This window comes from Dendrobates tinctorius, unplaced genomic scaffold (assembly GCF_039654945.1).
Source record: "Dendrobates tinctorius isolate UK_male_01 unplaced genomic scaffold, ASM3965494v1 ptg000332l, whole genome shotgun sequence".
NCBI lineage: Eukaryota > Metazoa > Chordata > Amphibia > Anura > Dendrobatidae > Dendrobates > Dendrobates tinctorius.
Genome location: NW_027361998.1, coordinates 16,360,568 through 16,384,885, shown reverse-complemented (window position 1 = coordinate 16,384,885; position 24,318 = coordinate 16,360,568). Strand labels below are relative to the sequence as shown.

General features: G+C 50.2%; 1 protein-coding gene across 3 annotated transcripts in view; it reads right to left on the bottom strand.

Moving 5' to 3' along the window:
* MAPRE3 (microtubule associated protein RP/EB family member 3) overlaps nucleotides 1-24,318 on the bottom strand; it is a 161,415-nt gene that overhangs the window by 60,039 nt on the left and 77,058 nt on the right. Inside the window, exon 3 of one of the 3 annotated variants that reach the window (XM_073562048.1) lies at nucleotides 22,491-22,595. The exons of 1 other annotated variant lie outside the window; for it this stretch is intronic. In XM_073562048.1, coding sequence (XP_073418149.1) covers nucleotides 22,491-22,570 — 80 coding nt within the window. In that variant the 5' untranslated portion in view covers nucleotides 22,571-22,595. Of the gene's footprint in view, nucleotides 1-11,116; nucleotides 11,440-22,490; nucleotides 22,596-24,318 lie in introns of those variants that run through there. One more of the 3 variants, XM_073562047.1, reaches the window with a different exon arrangement.

The window sequence follows — 24,318 nt, the reverse complement described above, 5'->3', positions numbered from 1 at the left end:
AGTAACTGACCTGTGCCATACCAGGAAGAACTGCCCCAGTAACTGACCTGTACCATACCAGGAAGAACCGCACCAGTAACTGACCTGTACCATACCAGGAAGAACTGCCCCAGTAACTGACCTGTACTATACCAGGAAGAACTGCCCCAGTAACTGACCTGTATCATACCAGTAAGAAATGCACCAGTAACTGACCTGTGCCATACCAGGAAGAACTGCACCAGTAACTGACCTGTACCATACCAGGAAGAACCGCACCAGTAACTGACCTGTACCATACCAGGAAGAACTGCACCAGTAACTGACCTGTACCATACCAGGAAGAACTGCACCAGTAACTGACCTGTACCATACCAGGAAGAACTGCACCAGTAACTGACCTGTACCATACCAGGAAGAACTGCACCAGTAACTGACCTGTACCATACCAGGAAGAACTGCACCAGTAACTGACCTGTACCATACCAGGAAGAACTGCCCCAGTAACTGACCTGTACCATACCAGGAAGAACTGCCCCAGTAACTGACCCGTACTATACCAGGAAGAACTGCCCCAGTAACTGACCTGTACCATACCAGGAAGAACCGCACCAGTAACTGACCTGTACCATACCAGGAAGAACTGCCACAGTAACTGACCTGTACCATACCAGGAAGAACCGCTCCAGTAACTGACCTGTACCATACCAGGAAGAACCGCACCAGTAACTGACCTGTACCATACCAGGAAGAACTGCCCCAGTAACTGACCTGTACCATACCAGGAAGAACCGCACCAGTAACTGACCTGTACCATACCAGGAAGAACTGCCCCAGTAACTGACCTGTACCATACCAGGAAGAACTGCCCCAGTAACTGACCTGTACCATAACAGGAAGAACCGCACCAGTAACTGACCTGTACCATACCAGGAAGAACTGCCCCAGTAACTGACCTGTACCATACCAGGAAGAACTGCACCAGTAACTGACCTGTACCATACCAGGAAGAACTGCCCCAGTAACTGACCTGTACGATACCAGGAAGAACTGCCCCAGTAACTGACCTGTACCATACCAGGAAGAACCGCACCAGTAACTGACCTGTACCATACCAGGAAGAACCGCACCAGTAACTGACCTGTACCATACCAGGAAGAACCGCACCAGTAACTGACCTGTACCATACCAGGAAGAACCGCACCAGTAACTGACCTGTACCATACCAGGAAGAACCGCACCAGTAACTGACCTGTACCACACCAGGAAGAACAGCACCAGTAACTGACCTGTACCATACCAGGAAGAACCGCACCAGTAACTGACCTGTACCACACCAGGAAGAACTGCACCAGTAACTGACCTGTACCATACCAGGAAGAACCGCACCAGTAACTGACCTGTACCATACCAGGAAGAACTGCACCAGTAACTGACCTGTACCATACCAGGAAGAACCGCACCAGTAACTGACCTGTACCATACCAGGAAGAACTGCACCAGTAACTGACCTCTACTTTACCAGGAAGAACCGCACCAGTAACTGACCTGTACCATACCAGGAAGAACTGCCCCAGTAACTGAGCTGTACTATACCAGGAAGAACTGCACCATTAACTGACCTCTACTTTTCAATGAAGAACTGCACCAGTAACTGACCTGTACCATACCAGGAAGAACTGCTCCAGTAACTGAGCTGTACTATACCAGGAAGAACTGCTCCAGTAACTGACCTGTACCATACCAGGAAGAACTGATCCAGTAACTGACCTGTACCATACCAGGAAGATCTGCACCAGTAACTGACCTGTACCATACCAGGAAGAACTGCACCAGTAACTGACCTGTACCATACCAGGAAGAACTGCACCAGTAACTGACCTGTACCATACCAGGAAGAACTGCTCCAGTAATTGACCTGTACCATACCAGGAAGAACTGCACCAGTAACTGACCTGTACCATACCAGGAAGAACTGCCCCAGTAAATGACCTGTACCATACCAGGAAGAACTGCCCCAGTAACTGACCTGTACCATACCAGGAAGAACTGCACCAGTAACTGACCTGTACCATACCAGGAAGAACTGCACCAGCAACTGACCTGTACCATACCAGGAAGAACTGCACCAGTAACTGACCTGTACCATACCAGGAAGAACTGCTCCAGTAACTGACCTGTACCATACCAGGAAGAACTGCACCAGTAACTGACCTGTACCATACCAGGAAGAACTGCACCAGTAACTGACCTGTACCATACCAGGAAGAACTGCACCAGTAACTGACCTGTACCATACCAGGAAGAACTGCACCAGTAACTGACCTGTACCATACCAGGAAGAACTGCACCAGTAACTGACCTGTACCATACCAGGAAGAACTGCCCCAGTAACTGACCTGTACCATACCAGGAAGAACTGCCCCAGTAACTGACCTGTACCATACCAGGTAGAACCGCTCCAGTAACTGACCTGTACCATACCAGGAAGAACCGCACCAGTAACTGACCTGTACCATACCAGGAAGAACCGCACCAGTAACTGACCTGTACCATACCAGGAAGAACCGCACCAGTAACTGACCTGTACCATACCAGGAAGAACTGCACCAGTAACTGACCTGTACCATACCAGGAAGAACCGCACCAGTAACTGACCTGTACCATACCAGGAAGAACCGCACCAGTAACTGACCTGTACCATACCAGGAAGAACCGCACAAGTAACTGACCTGTACCATACCAGGAAGAACTGCCCCAGTAACTGACCTCTACCATACCAGGAAGAACCGCACCAGTAACTGACCTGTACCATACCAGGAAGAACTGCTCCAGTAACTGACCTGTACCATACCAGGAAGAACTGCTCCAGTAACTGACCTGTACCACACCAGGAAGAACTGCACCAGTAACTGTCCTGTACCATACCAGGTAGAACTGCTCCAGTAACTGACCTGTACCATACCAGGAAGAACTGCACCAGCAACTGACCTGTACAATACCAGGAAGAACTGCACCAGTAACTGACCTGTACCATACCAGGAAGAACTGCACCAGTAAATGACCTGTACCACACCAGGAAGAACTGCTCCAGTAACTGACCTGTACCATACCAGGAAGAACTGCACCAGTAACTGACCTCTACTATACCAGGAAGAACTGCACCAGTGTTATGAATGAGTCACCGTAGGAGGCAAAAACAGAAATACTAGCTAAGTCCAGAAAACCAGAGAAGTTGGCAGCTATCGGATTGCAGACCCCTGAACCTAACAACAACAACTAGCAGTAGCCGTGGGGGGTTCCTACGGAGCCCTAGACCCCTCGATCACAGCCGGAGAACTACATAGCCTAAAGACAGAAAGGGAAATCTAAACTGCCCCAGAGCAGACCCCAAAGCAATAGGCAGCCCCCAACATATAATGACGGTGAAGCAAGATGAAAAAACACTCACACAGATAGAAAGATAGGCTGAGCAAATGATGGGGCCCAAGCTAACTAAATAGGACAGAATAGAAAAGCTGCTGTCTGCAATCCGCCAAAACCCTCTCAAAAACAAGAGCCAACAGACTGATAGGGAAAAAAGCCCTGAAGACGCTAGGCTTCAAAAAGACTATATCAGTGCTCTGGTAATATCTGAAGACAGAGCAAAAAGGAATTCAGCTCACCCAGCAGGGAAAGGCAGAAATCCAGAAAAACAAGACAAAACAAAACCAAAACACAAATGCAAAAAGTAGAGCAGAAAACTTAGCTTTTGAGGAGCAGGAATCAGACTGGTCTCCAAGAATCCCTCAGAGTAATCACCCGCAAGGCAGAAGGGCGTCGGCTGCCTTATATCCAGTCAGCAATCCCAGTCACCCAGTCATCATCATTCTGCTCAGGTGCTTTGTAATCAGCCTCACTACCTTCCTTCACCAGAAGTTGGAGTTCATCAGACCTCAATGGTGAAGGGGAAAATGAACTCACAACACACCAGTAACTGACCTCTACTATACCAGGAAGAACTGCACCAGTAACTGACCTCTACTATACCAGGAAGAACTGCACCAGTAACTGACTTCTACTATACCAGGAAGAACTGCACCAGTAACTGACCTGTACCATACCAGGAAGAACAGGCACCAGTAACTGACCTGTACCATACCAGAAAGAACCGCACAAGCAACTGACTTGTACCATACCAGGAAGAACCGCACCAGTAACTGATTTGTGCCATAACAGGAAGAACTGCACTAGTAACTGACCTCTACTATACCAGGAAGAACTGCATTAGTACTGACCTGTACCATACCAGAAAGAACCGCACCAGTAACTGACATGTACCATACCAGGAAGAACTACACCAGTAACTGACCTGTACCATACCAGGTAGAACTGCACCAGTAACTGACCTGTACCATACCAGGAAGAACTGCACCTGTAACAGACCTCTACTATACCAGGAAGAACTGCATCAGTAACTGACCTGTACCATACCAGGAAGAACCGCACCAGTAACTGACCTGTACCATACCAGGAAGAACCGCACCAGTAACTGACCTGTACCATAACAGGAAGAACCGCACCAGTAACTGACCTGTACCATACCAGGAAGAACCGCACCAGTAACTGACCTGTACCATACCAGGAAGAACCGCACCAGTAACTGACCTGTACCATACCAGGAAGAACTGCCCCAGTAACTGACCTGTACCATACCAGGAAGAACCGCACCAGTAACTGACCTGTACCATACCAGGAAGAACCGCACCAGCAACTGACCTGTACCATACCAGGAAGAACTGCCCCAGTAACTGACCTGTACCATACCAGGAAGAACTGCTCCAGTAACTGACCTGTACCATACCAGGAAGAACCGCACCAGTAACTGACCTGTACCATACCAGGAAGAATTGCCCCAGTAACTGACCTGTACCATACCAGGTAGAACCGCACCAGTAACTGACCTGTACCATACCAGGAAGAACCGCACCAGTAACTGACCTGTACCATACCAGGAAGAACTGCCCCAGTAACTGACCTGTACTATACCAGGAAGAACCGCACCAGTAACTGACCTGTACCACAACAGGAAGAACTGCACCAGTAACTGACCTGTACCATACCAGGAAGAACTGCCCCAGTAACTGACCTGTACCATACCAGGAAGAACTGCCCCAGTAACTGACCTGTACCATACCAGGAAGAACTGCCCCAGCAACTGACCTGTACCATACCAGGAAGAACTGCACCAGTAACTGACCTGTACCATACCAGGAAGAACCACACCAGTAACTGACCTGTACCACACCAGGAAGAACTGCACCAGTAACTGACCTGTACCATACCAGGAAGATCTGCACCAGTAACTGACCTGTACCATACCAGGAAGAACTGCCCCAGTAACTGACCTGTACCATACCAGGAAGAACCGCACCAGTAACTGACCTGTACCACACCAGGAAGAACTGCACCAGTAACTGACCTGTACCATACCAGGAAGAACTGCACCAGTAACTGACCTGTACCATACCAGGAAGAACCGCACCAGTAACTGACCTGTACCATACCAGGAAGAACTGCTCCAGTAACTGACCTGTACCATACCAGGAAGAACTGCACCAGTAACTGACCTCTACTTTACCAGGAAGAACCGCACCAGTAACTGACCTGTACCATACCAGGAAGAACTGCACCAGTAACTGACCTGTACCATACCAGGAAGAACCGCACCAGTAACTGACCTGTACCATACCAGGAAGAACTGCACCAGTAACTGACCTCTACTTTACCAGGAAGAACCGCACCAGTAACTGACCTGTACCATACCAGGAAGAACTGCCCCAGTAACTGAGCTGTACTATACCAGGAAGAACTGCACCATTAACTGACCTCTACTTTTCCATGAAGAACTGCACCAGTAACTGACCTGTACCATACCAGGAAGAACTGCTCCAGTAACTGAGCTGTACTATACCAGGAAGAACTGTTCCAGGAACTTACCTGTACCATACCAGGAAGAACTGCTCCAGTAACTGAGCTGTACTATACCAGGAAGAACTGCACCAGTAACTGACCTGTACCATACCAGGAAGAACTGATCCAGTAACTGACCTGTACCATACCAGGAAGAACTGCTCCAGTAACTGACCTGTACCATACCAGGAAGAACTGCACCAGTAACTGACCTGTACCATACCAGGAAGAACTGCACCAGTAACTGACCTGTACCATACCAGGAAGAACTGCTCCAGTAATTGACCTGTACCATACCAGGAAGAACTGCACCAGTAACTGACCTGTACCATACCAGGAAGAACTGCCCCAGTAACTGACCTGTACAATACCAGGAAGAACTGCCCCAGTAACTGACCTGTACCATACCAGGAAGAACTGCACCAGTAACTGACCTGTACCATACCAGGAAGAACTGCACCAGTAACTGACCTGTACCATACCAGGAAGAACTGCACCAGTAACTGACCTGTACCATACCAGGAAGAACTGCACCAGTAACTGACCTGTACCATACCAGGAAGAACTGCTCCAGTAACTGACCTGTACCATACCAGGAAGAACTGCACCAGTAACTGACCTGTACCATACCAGGAAGAACTGCTCCAGTAACTGACCTGTACCATACCAGGAAGAACTGCACCAGTAACTGACCTGTACCATACCAGGAAGAACTGCACCAGTAACTGACCTGTACCATACCAGGAAGAACTGCTCCAGTAACTGACCTGTACCACACCAGGAAGAACTGCACCAGTAACTGTCCTGTACCATACCAGGTAGAACTGCTCCAGTAACTGACCTGTACCATACCAGGAAGAACTGCTCCAGTAACTGACCTGTACCATACCAGGAAGAACTGCTCCAGTAACTGACCTGTACCATACCAGGAAGAACTGCTCCAGTAACTGACCTGTACAATACCAGGAAGAACCGCACCAGTAACTGACCTGTACCATACCAGGTAGAACTGCTCCAGTAACTGACCTGTACCACACCAGGAAGAACTGCACCAGCAACTGACATGTACAATACCAGGAAGAACTGCCCCAGTAACTGACCTGTACCATACCAGGAAGAATTGCACCAGTAACTGACCTGTACCATACCAGGAAGAACTGCACCAGTAACTGACCTGTACCATACCAGGAAGAACTGCACCAGTAACTGACCTGTACCACAACAGGAAGAACTGCACCAGCAACTGACCTGTACCATACCAGGAAGAATTGCACCAGTAACTGACCTGTACCATACCAGGAAGAACTGCACCAGTAACTGACCTGTACCATACCAGGAAGAACTGCACCAGTAACTGACCTGTACCATACCAGGAAGAACTGCACCAGCAACTGACCTGTACCATACCAGGAAGAACTGCCCCAGTAACTGACCTGTACAATACCAGGAAGAACTGCACCAGTAACTGACTTGTACCATACCAGGAAGAACTGCACCAGTAACTAACCTGTACCATACCAGGAAGAACTGCACCAGTAACTGACCTGTACCATACCAGGAAGAACTGCACCAGTAAATGAACTGTACCACATCAGGAAGAACTGCACCAGCAACTGACCTGTACCATACCAGGTAGAACTGCACCAGTAACTGACCTGTACAATACCAGGAAGAACTGCACCAGTAACTGACTTGTACAATGCCAGGAAGAACTGCACCAGTAACTGATCTGTTCCATACCAGGAAGAACTGCACCAGTAACTGACCTGTACCATACCAGGAAGAACTGCACCAGTAAATGAACTGTACCATACCAGGAAGAACTGCCCCAGTAACTGACCTGTACTATACCAGGAAGAACTGCACCAGTAACTGACCTCTACTATACCAGGAAGAACTGAACCAGTGTTATGAATGAGTCACCGTAGGAGGCAAAAACAGAAATACTAGCTAAGTCCAGAAAACCAGAGAAGTTGGCAGCTATCGGATTGCAGACCCCTGAACCTAACAACAACAACTAGAAGTAGCCGTGGGGGGTTCCTACGGAGCCCTAGACCCCTCGATCACAGCCGGAGAAACTAAATAGCCTAAAGATAGAAAGGGAAATCTAAACTGCCCCAGAGCAGACCCCAAAGCAATAGGCAGCCCCCAACATATAATGACGGTGAAGCAAGATGAAAAAACACTCACACAGATAGAAAGATAGGCTGAGCAAATGATGGGGCCCAAGCTAACTAAATAGGACAGAATAGAAAAGCTGCTGTCTGCAATCCGCCAAAACCCTCTCAAAAACAAGAGCCAACAGACTGATAGGGAAAAAAGCCCTGAAGACGCTAGGCTTCAAAAAGACTATATCAGTGCTCTGGTTATATCTGAAGACAGAGCAAAAAGGAATTCAGCTCACCCAGCAGGGAAAGGCAGAAATCCAGAAAAACAAGACAAAACAAAACCAAAACACAAATGCAAAAAGTAGAGCAGAAAACTTAGCTTTTGAGGAGCAGGAATCAGACTGGTCTCCAAGAATCCCTCAGAGTAATCACCCGCAAGGCAGAAGGGCGTCGGCTGCCTTATATCCAGTCAGCAATCCCAGTCACCCAGTCATCATCATTCTGCTCAGGTGCTTTGTAATCAGCCTCACTACCTTCCTTCACCAGAAGTTGGAGTTCATCAGACCTCAATGGTGAAGGGGAAAATGAACTCACAACACACCAGTAACTGACCTCTACTATACCAGGAAGAACTGCACCAGTAACTGACTTCTACTATACCAGGAAGAACTGCACCAGTAACTGACCTGTACCATACCAGGAAAAACAGGCACCAGTAACTGACCTGTACCATACCAGAAAGAACCGCACAAGCAACTGACTTGTACCATACCAGGAAAAACTGCACCAGTAACTGATTTGTGCTAAAACAGGAAGAACTGCACTAGTAACTGACCTCTACTATACCAGGAAGAACTGCATTAGTACTGACCTGTACCATACCAGAAAGAACCGCACCAGTAACTGACATGTACCATACCAGGAAGAACCGCACCAGTAACTGACCTGTACCATACCAGGAAGAACCGCGCCAGTAACTGACCTGTACCATACCAGGAAGAACTACACCAGTAACTGACCTGTACCATACCAGGTAGAACTGCACCAGTAACTGACCTGTACCATACCAGGAAGAACTGCACCAGTAACAGACCTCTACTATACCAGGAAGAACTGCATCAGTAACTGACCTGTACCATACCAGGAAGAACCGCACCTGTAACTGACCTGTACCATAACAGGAAGAACCGCACCAGTAACTGACCTGTACCATACCAGGAAGAACCGCACCAGTAACTGACCTGTACCATACCAGGAAGAACTGCACCAGTAACTGACCTGTACCATAACAGGAAGAACTACACCAGTAACTGACCTGTACCATACCAGGAAGAACCGCACCAGCAACTGACCTGTACCATACCAGGAAGAACCGCACCAGTAACTGACCTGTACCATAACAGGAAGAACCGCACCAGTAACTGACCTGTACCATACCAGGAAGAACCGCACCAGTAACTGACCTCTACTATACCAGGAAGAACTGCACCAGTAACTGACCTGTACCATGCCAGGAAGAACTACACCAGTAACTGACCTGTACCATGCCAGGAAGAACCGCACCAGCAACTGACCTGTACCATACCAGGAAGAACTGCACCAGTAACTGACCTGTACCATAACAGGAAGAACTACACCAGTAACTGACCTGTACCATACCAGGAAGAACAGCACCAGCAACTGACCTGTACCATACCAGGAAGAACTGCACCAGTAACTGACCTGTACCATACCAGGAAGAACTGCACCAGTAACTGACCTGTACCATACCAGGAAGAACTGCACCAGTAACAGACCTGTACTATACCAGGAAGAACTGCACCTGTAACTAACCTGTACTATACCAGGAAGAACTGCACCAGCAACTAATCTGAGCTGTGCCAGGAAGAACTGCACTGTTATCTAATCTGTACTGTGCCAGGAAGGACTTATTTTATCTGTGCTGTGCCAGGAGTAGTGGCACATTTATAAAACACATACAGACAGCATCACCAAATATAAGACCGAAAGGTAAGATGAGGGGAGAAGAACAACAATAACCAGCAACAGAGGGGGAAAAAAAGGACCGGAATAGAGGGTCAGAGACCAGAATAAAGATGGCACAGGAGGGGAGCGTGGACCCCCAATAAAAGATATATAGGATGCAGGAGTGTAGAATGGGCCCCGACGCTGAGCCTGCACCGGGGGCCCCCATCAGCCACAATACTGAGTCCCCCAATAACTGCTGCACCATCAATGGATGAAAAGTGCTGAGAGGCCCCAGACATGGACGCAGTCAGGGGTCACTGCTTTCTGTTCTATCACTCTCGCCCATGCAGTGTTCAGCCTGAGCCTCCTGTTTCTTGGGAAATGGGATGCGACTACATAAGTAACCCGCTCCGTGGACGGACGCGCGTCGGTTCCACATTACCCACTGGCCCAGGGGAATAGGGCAACCTGACTACATTGCCCCATCCCCGTACAACTCCACATGTATAATAAATGCCCCCCAGACGGAGGTGCTCGGGGGTCTAACAGCAGCGTTGGCTCTGCCAGGACAGAGAGGAGCGAGTGTGTGGCACAGGGAGCATTACCCAGCGGCCGGGGGATGGTGTGTGGGAATTAGGTTACCATTATTAATGTATGAACACTCGCGCACACAGCTCTTGCTCTGCGGGGTCGCACAAGGGGGGGGCACTTACATAACAAGTGATGGGGTTGCACAGATGCAGCAGAGCCGAAGAGTTAGTGGGTTGTGGAAGAAATGAGCATATCATGTACAGGCAGCAGAGCTAATGTGGTCAGAGGTAACAAAACATTCACTTTCTGCAGCACAGTGAAGAGTTCCTAAGATGCAGCAGAGCTAGAAAGGGAGATGTAGCAGAGCTGACGTTACATAACTCAAATGTAACCCTAAAGTCGATTCATCAGGACTCAGAAAGGTGAATATTTCCTGTCACGGCACAGGACCAGAACACATCAGGCATCAGTCCCTGCATCCACTCACAACAAGTGGTGGAGGATGCGGGCTCGGAACACGGCACAGTGACTGTGTATATAAAGATGTGACCCCTAAGGACCATTCCTGCACATCCTACCTGTACCATCGCTCCTCCCTGACAACGTGTTTCCTGAAGGGGATGAGACGATGCTCCTCGGGGCTACAGCGGCCTCGAGAGGGAAGCAGCGGGGAGGGCATTGGGTGTGGAAGTGTCTCAGCTGCAGCAAGGAGATGTCTGACTCCACTCAACACAGCCGCAGAGAGAGAAGAGAAGAAACTGCCAGGGGAGGAGCCCGTCCTGCCATCCAGAGGAAGAGAGGACCACACTGTGCCAACCTCATACATCTATAGCCATCCAGACCAAGAGAGGACCACGCTGTGCCAACCTCATACATCTATAGCCATCCAGACCAGGAGAGGACCACACTGTGCCAACCTCACATACCTACAGTCACCCAGACCAGGAGAGGACCACACTGTGCCAACCTCATACATCTATAGCCATCCAGAGGAGGAGAGGACCACACTGTGCCAACCTCACATACCTACAGTCACCCAGACCAGGAGAGGACCACACTGTGCTAACCTCATACATCTATAGCCATCCAGAGGAGGAGAGGACCACGCTGTGCCAACCTCATACATCTGTAGCCATCCAGACCAGGAGAGGACCACACTGTGCCAACCTCACATACCTACAGTCACCCAGACCAGGAGAGGACCACACTGTGCCAACCTCACATATCTACAGTCACCCAGAGTAAAAGAGGACCACACTCTGCCAACCTCACATATACACAGACACCCAGACGAGGAGAGGACCACACTGTGCCAACCTCACATATCTACAGACACCCAGACCAGGAGAGGACCACACTGTGCCAACCTCACATATACACAGACACCCAGACCAGGAGAGGACCACACTGTGCCAACCTCACATATCTACAGACACCCAGACCAAGAGAGGACCACACTGTGCCAACCTCACATATACACAGACACCCAGAGCAAAAGAGGACCACACTGTGCCAACCTCACATATCTACAGTCTCCCAGACCAGGAGAGGACCACACTGTGCCAACCTCACATATCTACAGTCTCCCAGACCAGGAGAGGACCACACTGTGCCAACCTCATACATCTATAGCCATCCAGAGGAGGAGAGGACCACACTGTGCTAACCTCACATATTTACAGACACCCAGACCAAGAGAGGACCACAGTGTGGCAACCTCACATATACACAGACACCCAGAGCAAAAGAGGACCACACTGTGCCAACCTCACATATCTACAGTCTCCCAGACCAGGAGAGGACCACACTGTGCCAACCTCACATATCTACAGTCACCCAGAGCAAAAGAGGACCACACTGTGCCAACCTCACATATACACAGACACCCAGACCAGGAGAGGACCACACTGTGCCAACCTCACATATCTACAGACACCCAGACCAGGAGAGGACCACACTGTGCCAACCTCACATATCTACAGTCACCCAGAGCAAAAGAGGACCACACTGTGCCAACCTCACATATACACAGACACCCAGACGAGGAGAGGACCACACTGTGCCAACCTCACATATCTACAGACACCCAGACCAGGAGAGGACCACACTGTGCCAACCTCACATAACTACAGTCAGCCAGACCAAAAGAGGACCACACTGTGCCAACCTCATACAGCCATAGCCATCCAGACCAGGAGAGGACCACACTGTGGCAACCTCACATATCTACAGACACCCAGACCAAGAGAGGACCACACTGTGCCAACCTCACATAACTACAGTCAGCCAGACCAAAAGAGGACCACACTGTGCCAACCTCACATATACACAGACACCCAGACAAGGAGAGGACCACACTGTGCCAACCTCACATATCTACAGCCACCGAGACCAGGAGAGGACCACACTGTGCCAACCTCACATATCTACAGACACCCAGACCAGGAGAGGACCACACTGTGCCAACCTCACATAACTACAGTCACACAGAGCAAAAGAGGACCACACTGTGCCAACTTCACATATCTACAGACACCCAGACCAGGAGAGGACCACACTGTGCCAACCTCATACATCTATAGCCATTCAGAGGAGAGGACCACACTGTGCCAACCTCACATATATACAGACACCCAGTCCAAGAGAGGACCACGCTGTGCCAACCTCACATAACTACAGACACCCAGAGCAAAAGAGGACCACACTGTGCCAACCTCACATATCTACAGACACCCAGACCAGGAGAGGACCACACTGTGCCAACCTCACATAACTACAGTCAGCCAGACCAAAAGAGGACCACACTGTGCCAACCTCATACATCTATAGCCATCCAGACCAGGAGAGGACCACACTGTGCCAACCTCACATATCTACAGACACCCAGACCAAGAGAGGACCACACTGTGCCAACCTCACATAACTACAGTCACCCAGAGCAAAAGAGGACCACACTGTGCCAACCTCACATATCTACAGTCTCCCAGACCAGGAGAGGACCACACTGTGCCAACCTCACATATCTACAGTCTCCCAGACCAGGAGAGGACCACACTGTGCCAACCTCATACATCTATAGCCATCCAGAGGAGGAGAGGACCACACTGTGCTAACCTCACATATTTACAGACACCCAGACCAAGAGAGGACCACACTGTGGCAACCTCACATATACACAGACACCCAGAGCAAAAGAGGACCACACTGTGCCAACCTCACATATCTACAGTCTCCCAGACCAGGAGAGGACCACACTGTGCCAACCTCACATATCTACAGTCACCCAGAGCAAAAGAGGACCACACTGTGCCAACCTCACATATACACAGACACCCAGACCAGGAGAGGACCACACTGTGCCAACCTCACATATCTACAGACACCCAGACCAGGAGAGGACCACACTGTGCCAACCTCACATATCTACAGTCACCCAGAGCAAAAGAGGACCACACTGTGCCAACCTCACATATACACAGACACCCAGACGAGGAGAGGACCACACTGTGCCAACCTCACATATCTACAGACACCCAGACCAGGAGAGGACCACACTGTGCCAACCTCACATAACTACAGTCAGCCAGACCAAAAGAGGACCACACTGTGCCAACCTCATACATCCATAGCCATCCAGACCAGGAGAGGACCACACTGTGGCAACCTCACATATCTACAGACACCCAGACCAAGAGAGGACCACACTGTGCCAACCTCACATAACTACAGTCAGCCAGACCAAAAGAGGACCACACTGTGCCAACCTCACATATACACAGACACCCAGACAAGGAGAGGACCACACTGTGCCAACCTCACATATCTACAGCCACCGAGACCAGGAGAGGACCACACTGTGCCAACCTCACATATCTACAGACACCCAGACCAGGAGAGGACCACACTGTGCCAACCTCACATAACTACAGTCACACAGAGCAAAAGAGGACCACACTGTGCCAACTTCACATATCTACAGACACCCAGACCAGGAGAGGACCACACTGTGCCAACCTCATACATCTATAGCCATTCAGAGGAGAGGACCACACTGTGCCAACCTCACATATATACAGACACCCAGTCCAAGAGAGGACCACGCTGTGCCAACCTCACATAACTACAGACACCCAGAGCAAAAGAGGACCACACTGTGCCAACCTCACATATCTACAGACACCCAGACCAGGAGAGGACCACACTGTGCCAACCTCACATAACTACAGTCAGCCAGACCAAAAGAGGACCACACTGTGCCAACCTCATACATCTATAGCCATCCAGACCAGGAGAGGACCACACTGTGCCAACCTCACATATCTACAGACACCCAGACCAAGAGAGGACCACACTGTGCCAACCTCACATAACTACAGTCACCCAGAGCAAAAGAGGACCACACTGTGCCAACCTCACATATCTACAGACACCCAGACCAGGAGAGGACCACACTGTGCCAACCTCATACATCTATAGCCATTCAGAGGAGGAGAGGACCACACTGTGCCAACCTCACATATATGCAGACACCCAGACCAAGAGAGGACCACGCTGTGCCAACCTCACATAACTACAGACACCCAGAGCAAGAGGACCACACTGTGCCAACCTCACATATCTACAGACACCCAGATGAGGAGAGGACCACACTGTGCCAACCTCACATAACTACAGTCAACCAGACCAAAGGAGGACCACACTGTGCCAACCTCACATATCTACAGACACCCAGATGAGGAGAGGACCACACTGTGCCAACCTCACATAACTACAGTCAACCAGACCAAAGGAGGACCACACTGTGCCAACCTCACATAACTACAGTCAGCCAGGCCAGGAGAGGACCACAATGTGCCAACCTCACATATCTACAGACACCCAGAGGAGGAGAGGACCACACTGTGTTAACCTCACATAACTGCAGTCAGCCAGACCAAAAGAGGACCACACTGTGCCAACCTCACATATCTACAGACACCCAGATGAGGAGAGGACCACACTGTGCCAACCTCACATAACTAAAGTCAGCCAGACCAGGAGAGGACCACACTGTGCCAACCTCACATATCTACAGACACCCAGACAAGGAGAGGATCTCACTGTGCCAACCTCACATAACTACAGTCAGCCAGAACAGGAGAGGACCACACTGTGCTAACCTCACATAACTACAGTCAGCCAGACCAAAAGAGGAAGAGGACCACACTGTGCCAACCTCACATATCTACAGACACCCAGACCAGGAGAGGACCACACTGTGCTTATCTCACATAACTAGTCAGCCAGACCAGGAGAGGACCACACTGTGCTTATCTCACATAACTACAGTCACCCAGACCAGGAGAGGACCACACTGTGCCAACCTCACATATCTACAGACACCCAGACCAAGAGAGGACCACACTGTGCCAACCTCACATATACACAGACACCCAGAGCAAAAGAGGACCACACTGTGCCAACCTCACATATCTACAGTCTCCCAGACCAGGAGAGGACCACACTGTGCCAACCTCACATATCTACAGTCTCCCAGACCAGGAGAGGACCACACTGTGCCAACCTCATACATCTATAGCCATCCAGAGGAGGAGAGGACCACACTGTGCTAACCTCACATATCTACAGACACCCAGACCAAGAGAGGACCACACTGTGGCAACCTCACATATACACAGACACCCAGAGCAAAAGAGGACCACACTGTGCCAACCTCACATATCTACAGTCTCCCAGACCAGGAGAGGACCACACTGTGCCAACCTCACATATCTACAGTCACCCAGAGCAAAAGAGGACCACACTGTGCCAACCTCACATATACACAGACACCCAGACGAGGAGAGGACCACACTGTGCCAACCTCACATATCTACAGACACCCAGACCAGGAGAGGACCACACTGTGCCAACCTCACATATCTACAGTCACCCAGAGCAAAAGAGGACCACACTGTGCCAACCTCACATATACACAGACACCCAGACGAGGAGAGGACCACACTGTGCCAACCTCACATATCTACAGACACCCAGACCAGGAGAGGACCACACTGTGCCAACCTCACATAACTACAGTCAGCCAGACCAAAAGAGGACCACACTGTGCCAACCTCATACATCTATAGCCATCCAGACCAGGAGAGGACCACACTGTGGCAACCTCACATATCTACAGACACCCAGACCAAGAGAGGACCACACTGTGCCAACCTCACATAACTACAGTCAGCCAGACCAAGAGAGGACCACACTGTGCCAACCTCACATAACTACAGTCACACAGAGCAAAAGAGGACCACACTGTGCCAAATTCACATATCTACAGACACCCAGACCAGGAGAGGACCACACTGTGCCAACCTCATACATCTATAGCCATTCAGAGGAGGAGAGGACCACACTGTGCCAACCTCACATATATACAGACACCCAGTCCAAGAGAGGACCACGCTGTGCCAACCTCACATAACTACAGACACCCAGAGCAAAAGAGGACCACACTGTGCCAACCTCACATATCTACAGACACCCAGACCAGGAGAGGACCACACAGTGCCAACCTCACATATACACAGACACCCAGACGAGGAGAGGACCACACTGTGCCAACCTCACATATCTACAGACACCCAGACCAGGAGAGGACCACACTGTGCCAACCTCACATAACTACAGTCAGCCAGACCAAAAGAGGACCACACTGTGCCAACCTCATACATCTATAGCCATCCAGACCAGGAGAGGACCACACTGTGCCAACCTCACATATCTACAGACACCCAGACCAAGAGAGGACCACACTGTGCCAACCTCACATAACTACAGTCACCCAGAGCAAAAGAGGACCACACTGTGCCAACCTCACATATCTACAGACACCCAGACCAGGAGAGGACCACACTGTGCCAACCTCATACATCTATAGCCATTCAGAGGAGGAGAGGACCACACTGTGCCAACCTCACATATATGCAGACACCCAGACCAAGAGAGGACCACGCTGTGCCAACCTCACATAACTACAGACACCCAGAGCAAAAGAGGACCACACTGTGCCAACCTCACATATCTACAGACACCCAGATGAGGAGAGGACCACACTGTGCCAACCTCACATAACTACAGTCAACCAGACCAAAGGAGGACCACACTGTGCCAACCTCACATATCTACAGACACCCAGATGAGGAGAGGACCACACTGTGCCAACCTCACATAACTACAGTCAACCAGACCAAAGGAGGACCACACTGTGCCAACCTCACATAACTACAGTCAGCCAGGCCAGGAGAGGACCACAATGAGCCAACCTCACATATCTACAGACACCCAGAGGAGGAGAGGACCACACTGTGCTAACCTCACATAACTACAGTCAGCCAGACCAAAAGAGGACCACACTGTGCCAACCTCACATATCTACAGACACCCAGATGAGGAGAGGACCACACTGTGCCAACCTCACATAACTAAAGTCAGCCAGACCAGGAGAGGACCACACTGTGCCAACCTCACATATCTACAGACACCCAGACGAGGAGAGGATCTCACTGTGCCAACCTCACATAACTACAGTCAGCCAGAACAGGAGAGGACCACACTGTGCTAACCTCACATAACTACAGTCAGCCAGACCAAAAGAGGAAGAGGACCACACTGTGCCAACCTCACATATCTACAGACACCCAGACCAGGAGAGGACCACACTGTGCTTATCTCACATAACTAGTCAGCCAGACCAGGAGAGGACCACACTGTGCTTATCTCACATAACTACAGTCAGCCAGACCAAAAGAGGACCACACTGTGCCAACCTCACATATCTACAGACACCCAGACCAGGAGAGGACCACACTGTGCTTATCTCACATAACTACAGTCAGCCAGACCAAAAGAGGACCACACTGTGCCAACCTCACATATCTACAGACACCCAGACCAGAAGAGGACCACACTGTGCTTATCTCACATAAGTACAGTCAGCCAGATCAAAAGAGGACCACACTGTGCCAACCTCACATATCTACAGACACCCAGACCAGGAGAGGACCACACTGTGCTTATCTCACATAACTACAGTCAGCCAGACCAGGAGAGGACCACACTGTGCTAACCTCACATAACTACAGTCACCCAGACCAGGAGAGGACCACACTGTGCTAATCTCACATAACTACAGTCACCCAGACCAAAAGAGGACCACACTGTGCTAACCTCACATAACTACAGTCAGCCAGACTAAGAGGACCACACTGTGCTAACCTCACAAAACTACAGTCAGCCAGACCAGGAGAGGATCACACTGAGCCAACCACACATATCTACAGTCACCCAGACCAGGAGAGGACCACGCTGAGCCAACCACACGTATCTACAGTCACCGAGACCAAGAGAGGACCACGCTGAGCCAACCACACAAATCTACAGTCAGCCAGAACCAGGAGAGGACCACACTGTGCCAACCTCACATAACTACAGTCACCCAGACCAGGAGAGGACCACACTGTGCCAACCTCACATAACTACAGTCACCTAGACCAGAAGAGGACCACACTGTGCCAACCTCACATAACTACAGTCACCCAGACCAGGAGAGGACCACACAGTGCCAACCTCACATATCTACAGACACCCAGACGAGGAGAGGACGACGCTGTGCCAACCTCACATACCTACAGTCACCCAGACCATGAGAGGACCACACTGTGCCAACCTCACATATCTAGAGTCACTCAGACCAAAATAGGACCACACTGTGCCAATGCCAACCTCACACATCTATAGCCACCCAGACCAAGAGAGGACTACACTGTAATAACCTCACATAACTACAGTCTCCCAGACCAAGAAAGGTCCACACTGTAATAACCTCCCATATCTGCAGACACCAAGACCAGAAGAGGACCACACTGTGACAACCTCACATATCTACAGTAACCCAGACCAAGAGAGGACCACACTGTGCGAACCTCACATATCTATAGCCACCCAGACCAAGAGAGGACTACACTGTAACAACCTCACATAACTACAGTCTCCCAGACCAAGAGAGGACCGCACTGTGCCAACCTCACATATCTACAGACTCCCAGACCAGGAGAGGACCACGCTGTGCTAACCTCACATAACTACAGACTCCCAGACCAAGAGAGGACCACACTGTGCCAACCTCACATATCTACAGTCTCCCAGACCAAGAGAGGACCACACTGTGCCAACCTCACATATCTACAGTCATCCAGACCAGGAGAGGACCACGCTGTGCCAACCACACATCTACAGTAACCCAGACCAAGAGAGGACCACACTGTGCTAACCTCACATAACTACAGGTACCCAGACTAAATGAGGATGACACTGTTCCAACCGCACATAACTACAATCACCCAGAACAGGGGAGGATGACACTCTTGATACCTCACATATCTACAGTGTCCTAGTCCAGGAGAAGTGTACAGCCACCTAAGACCAGGAGAGGACCACACATTGCCAACCTCATATCACTACAGTAACCAAGACAAGTAGATGACCGCATGGTGCCAACTTCACATAACTACAGTCATCCAGAAGAGGAGAAGACCATACGGTGCCAACCTTGCTTTTTTAAAGTCACCCAGACCAGGAGAGGACCATACTATGACAACCTCACATATCTATACTCACCCATAACAGGGTAGGATCACACTGTGTAAACCTCACATATCTTAAGCCAACCAACCAGGAGAGGACACACTGCACCAGCTTCACAAAACTAGTTAGCCAGACCAGAAGAACACTCTATGCCAGCAAAACATACCTACAGTCACTAACACCAGGAGAGGACCACACTGTGCCAACATCTCATATCTACTATTACACTGACCAAAAGAGGACAACACTGTGCCAACCTCATAAACAAAGTCACCCAGACCAGGAGAGGACCGTACTGACCAGTAAAAAACAAGGTTAACACGATGAGGACAATCGTTCAATACCTGCCATGCACGGAGTGGCACCTTGTATCTGCACCAATACAGATACTGGCTGGTGACCGAGTCATGCAGTGTTATCTGAATGCCCCTATTTATACTGATGGCTGGACCGTGCGAAGTGCTGCGGAATATGTTATAGAAGTATAATTAGACAGAGATCTATGAACCACAAAAGTATAAAAGTTACACAACATATTATACAATGAAAAAGTGCTTTATCAGGTCTCTGAAAATCAGGACAACACAGCTGAACATGCTCTATGAGTGGGAGTGCAAAGCAGGACTCACAGTCTTGCTCTATGATTAGAGAGGGAAGCAGGACTCACAGGCTCTCTCTATGATTAGAGAGGGAAGCAGGACTCACAGGTTTTCTCTATGATTGGAGAAGGAAGCAGGACTCACAGGCTTGTTCTATAATTGGAGAGGGCAGCAGGACTCACAGGCTCTCTGTATAATTAGAGAGGGCAGTAGGACTCACAGGCTTTCTTTATGCTTAGTGAGGAGAGTAGGACTCACAGGCTCTCTCTATGATTGGAGAGGGAAGCAGGACCCACAGACTTTCTCTATGATTGGAGAGGGAAGCAGGACTCACAGGCTTTCACTAGGATTATATAGGGCAGCAAGACTCAGGCTTTTTCCATGATTGGAGAGGGAAGCAGGACTCAAGCTTTCTGTGTGAGTCTGTGAGTGGGTGGGGGAAGAAGACTTAATAGGGTTTCTGCCTAAGTGGGCAGGAGAAGCAGGATTCAGAGACTTTTTCCATGAGTGGGCAGAGGAAGCAGGAGTCACAGGCTTGCCCCATGAGTGTGTGGGATATGCAGGACTCACACGCTTTCTCTATAATTTTAGAGGACCGCAGGACTCGTAGGCTCTCTCTATGATTAAAAAGAGCCACATGACACAGGCTCTATGATTGGGGAGGGCCACAGGACTCACAAGCTTTTTCTATGATTGAAGAGGACTGTAGGACTCACAGGCTTTAGTGAGCCACATGACTAACAGGCTGTCTCTATGATTGGAGAGGGAAGCAGGACTCACATGTTGTCTCTATGAGTGGGTGGGAGAAGAAGACTCACAGGCTTTCTGTATAAGCGGGCAGGGGAAGCAGGACTCACAGATATTCTCCATGAGTGAGCAGGGGAACCAGGACACGCAGACATTCTCCAGGAGTGGGCAGGGGAAGCAGGACTCACAGACATTCTCCATGAGTGGGCAGGGGAAGCAGGACTCACAGACATTCCCCATGAGTGGCTGAAGGAAGAAGGACTCAGGCTTTCTCAATTACTGGCAGGGAAAGTGGGACACACAGGCTTTCTGTATGATTGAAGAGGGCCGCCGGACTCACAGGCTTTCTCTATGAGTGGGTGGGGGAAGAAGAACAACAGTCTTTCTGCATAAGTGGGCAGGGGATTCAGGACTCACCGACATTCTCCATGAGTGGGCAGGAGAAGCAGGACTCACAGGCTTTATCCATGAGTGGTTGAGGCAGGAAGGACTCACAGGCTTTCTGCATGAGTGGGCAGGGGAAGCAGGACTAGCAGGCTTTTTCCATGAGTGGGTAACGGAAGCAGGACTCCGGCTTTCTCAATTACTGGAATGGGAAGTGGGACACACAGGCTTTCTGAATGAGTGGGCAAGGGAAATATAACTCCTAGGCTTTCTCTTTCATAGGGTGGTGGATAGAGGACTCACAGACTCTCTCTATGAGTGGAGGCAGAAGCGGGGCCCACAGGTTCTCTATATATTATATAAAACTATATCTTTCAGAGTTCAGCTCCTCCAGCTCTACCCTGCACTGCCTGATACAGAGAATTGATAGGTTCACTTATTTACAGGACAGGTACCTGTCAAATAATGGCGCTAGGGCTCTTGGCATGACAATGTGCATGCTGCAGTACAGGTATTAAGCACACAAGCCAGGCTGTAACACACAGACATGGGCGCAACGTGTGGGTCATTACTGCACAGGTAACAGCACCTAACCAGTGATCCAGAAGAACGCTTCCATTTTTGACCTCTAGCTACAGCTGCGAGATGACCACCAGAGGGCGCAGTCATGAAGGTGTCTGGTTAATCCTGGGCTCTGGGGAAGTTAGAAAGACAACAATCAGCTGCAGTGCTCCGGCCTCTGATGGTCAGCGCTGCACCTGCTGAATGTACTCTGTCCAGAGCAGCCATGTCCTTAACATACCATTACATTATACAAGACCCATCAGGCTAGGAGGACAGGACACTGGTGATCGCCGGGCAGAAGGGTTTTTGCATTTCACAACACTCAGTATAACAGAATTGGTTGACAACAGTGAGCAATGCCTGGCGGTGTCAGCGGCTAACAGAGATAGAGGGATGAACACAACGGCAGTTATGATGGATGGAGGCAGCAGCTGAAGGGGCGAAACCTACAAGTATCACACCTCTGTTCATCACTGTCTTCTCCTGCCTGAAGAATTCAAGAACGCATCAAAATCACAAGCAGAAAACGGTCGTAAGGAGACGGAGGACAGCACGGAGCAATAGGGGGCAGAGGAAAGCAATGACCATTAAGGAGACGGAGGACAGCACGGAGCAATAGGGGGCAGAGGAAAGCAATGACCAGTAAGGAGACGGAGGACAGCACGGAGCAATAGGGGGCAGAGGAAAGCAATGACCAGTAAGGAGACGGAGGACAGCACGGAGCAATAGGGGGCAGAGGAAAGCAATGACCAGTAAGGAGACGGAGGACAGCACGGAGCAATAGGAGGCAGAGGAAAGCAATGACCAGTAAGGAGACGGAGGACAGCACGGAGCAATAGGGGGCAGAGGAAAGCAATGACCAGTAAGGAGACGGAGGACAGCACGGAGCAATAGGGGGCAGAGGAAAGCAATGACCAGTAAGGAGATGGAGGACAGCACGGAGCAATAGGGGGCAGAGGAAAGCAATGACCAGTAAGGAGACGGAGGACAGCACGGAGCAATAGGGGGCAGAGGAAAGCAATGACCAGTAACGAGACGGAGGACAGCACGGAGCAATAGGGAGCAGAGGAAAGCAATGACCAGTAAGGAGACGGGGGACAGCACAGAGCAATAGGGAGCACAGGACAGCAACCAGCAGTAGGGAGCACAGGACAGCAACCAGCAGTAGGGAGCATAGGACAGCAACCAGCAGTAGGGAGCATAGGACAGCAACCAGCAGTAGGGAGCACAGGACAGCAACCAGCAGTAGGGAGCATAGGACAGCAACCAGCAATAGGGAGCATAGGACAGCAACCAGCAGTAGGGAGCATAGGACAGCAATCAGCAGTAGGGAGCACAGGACAGCTACCAGCAGTAGGGAGCACAGGACAGCAACCAGCAGTAGGTAGCACAGGACAGCAACCAGCAGTAGGGAGCACAGGACAGCAACTAGCAGTAGGGAGCACAGGAAAGCACGGAGCAATAGGGGGCACAGGACAGCAACCAGCAGTAGGGAGCATAGGACAGCAATCAGCAGTAGGGAGCACAGGACAGCAACCAGCAGTAGGGAGCATAGGACAGCAACCAGCAGTAGGGATCACGGGACAGCAACCAGCAGTAGGGAGCACAGGACAGCAACTAGCAGTAGGGAGCATAGGGCAGCAACCAGCAGTAGGGAGCATAGGACAGCAACCAGCAGTAGGGAGCACAGGACAGCAACCAGCAGTAGGGAGCACAGGACAGCACGGAGCAATAGGGGGCACAGGACAGCAACCAGCAGTAGGGAGCATAGAACAGCAACCAGCAGTAGGGAGCACAGGACAGCAACCAGCAGTAGGGAGCATAGGACAGCAACCAGCAGAAGGGAGCACAGG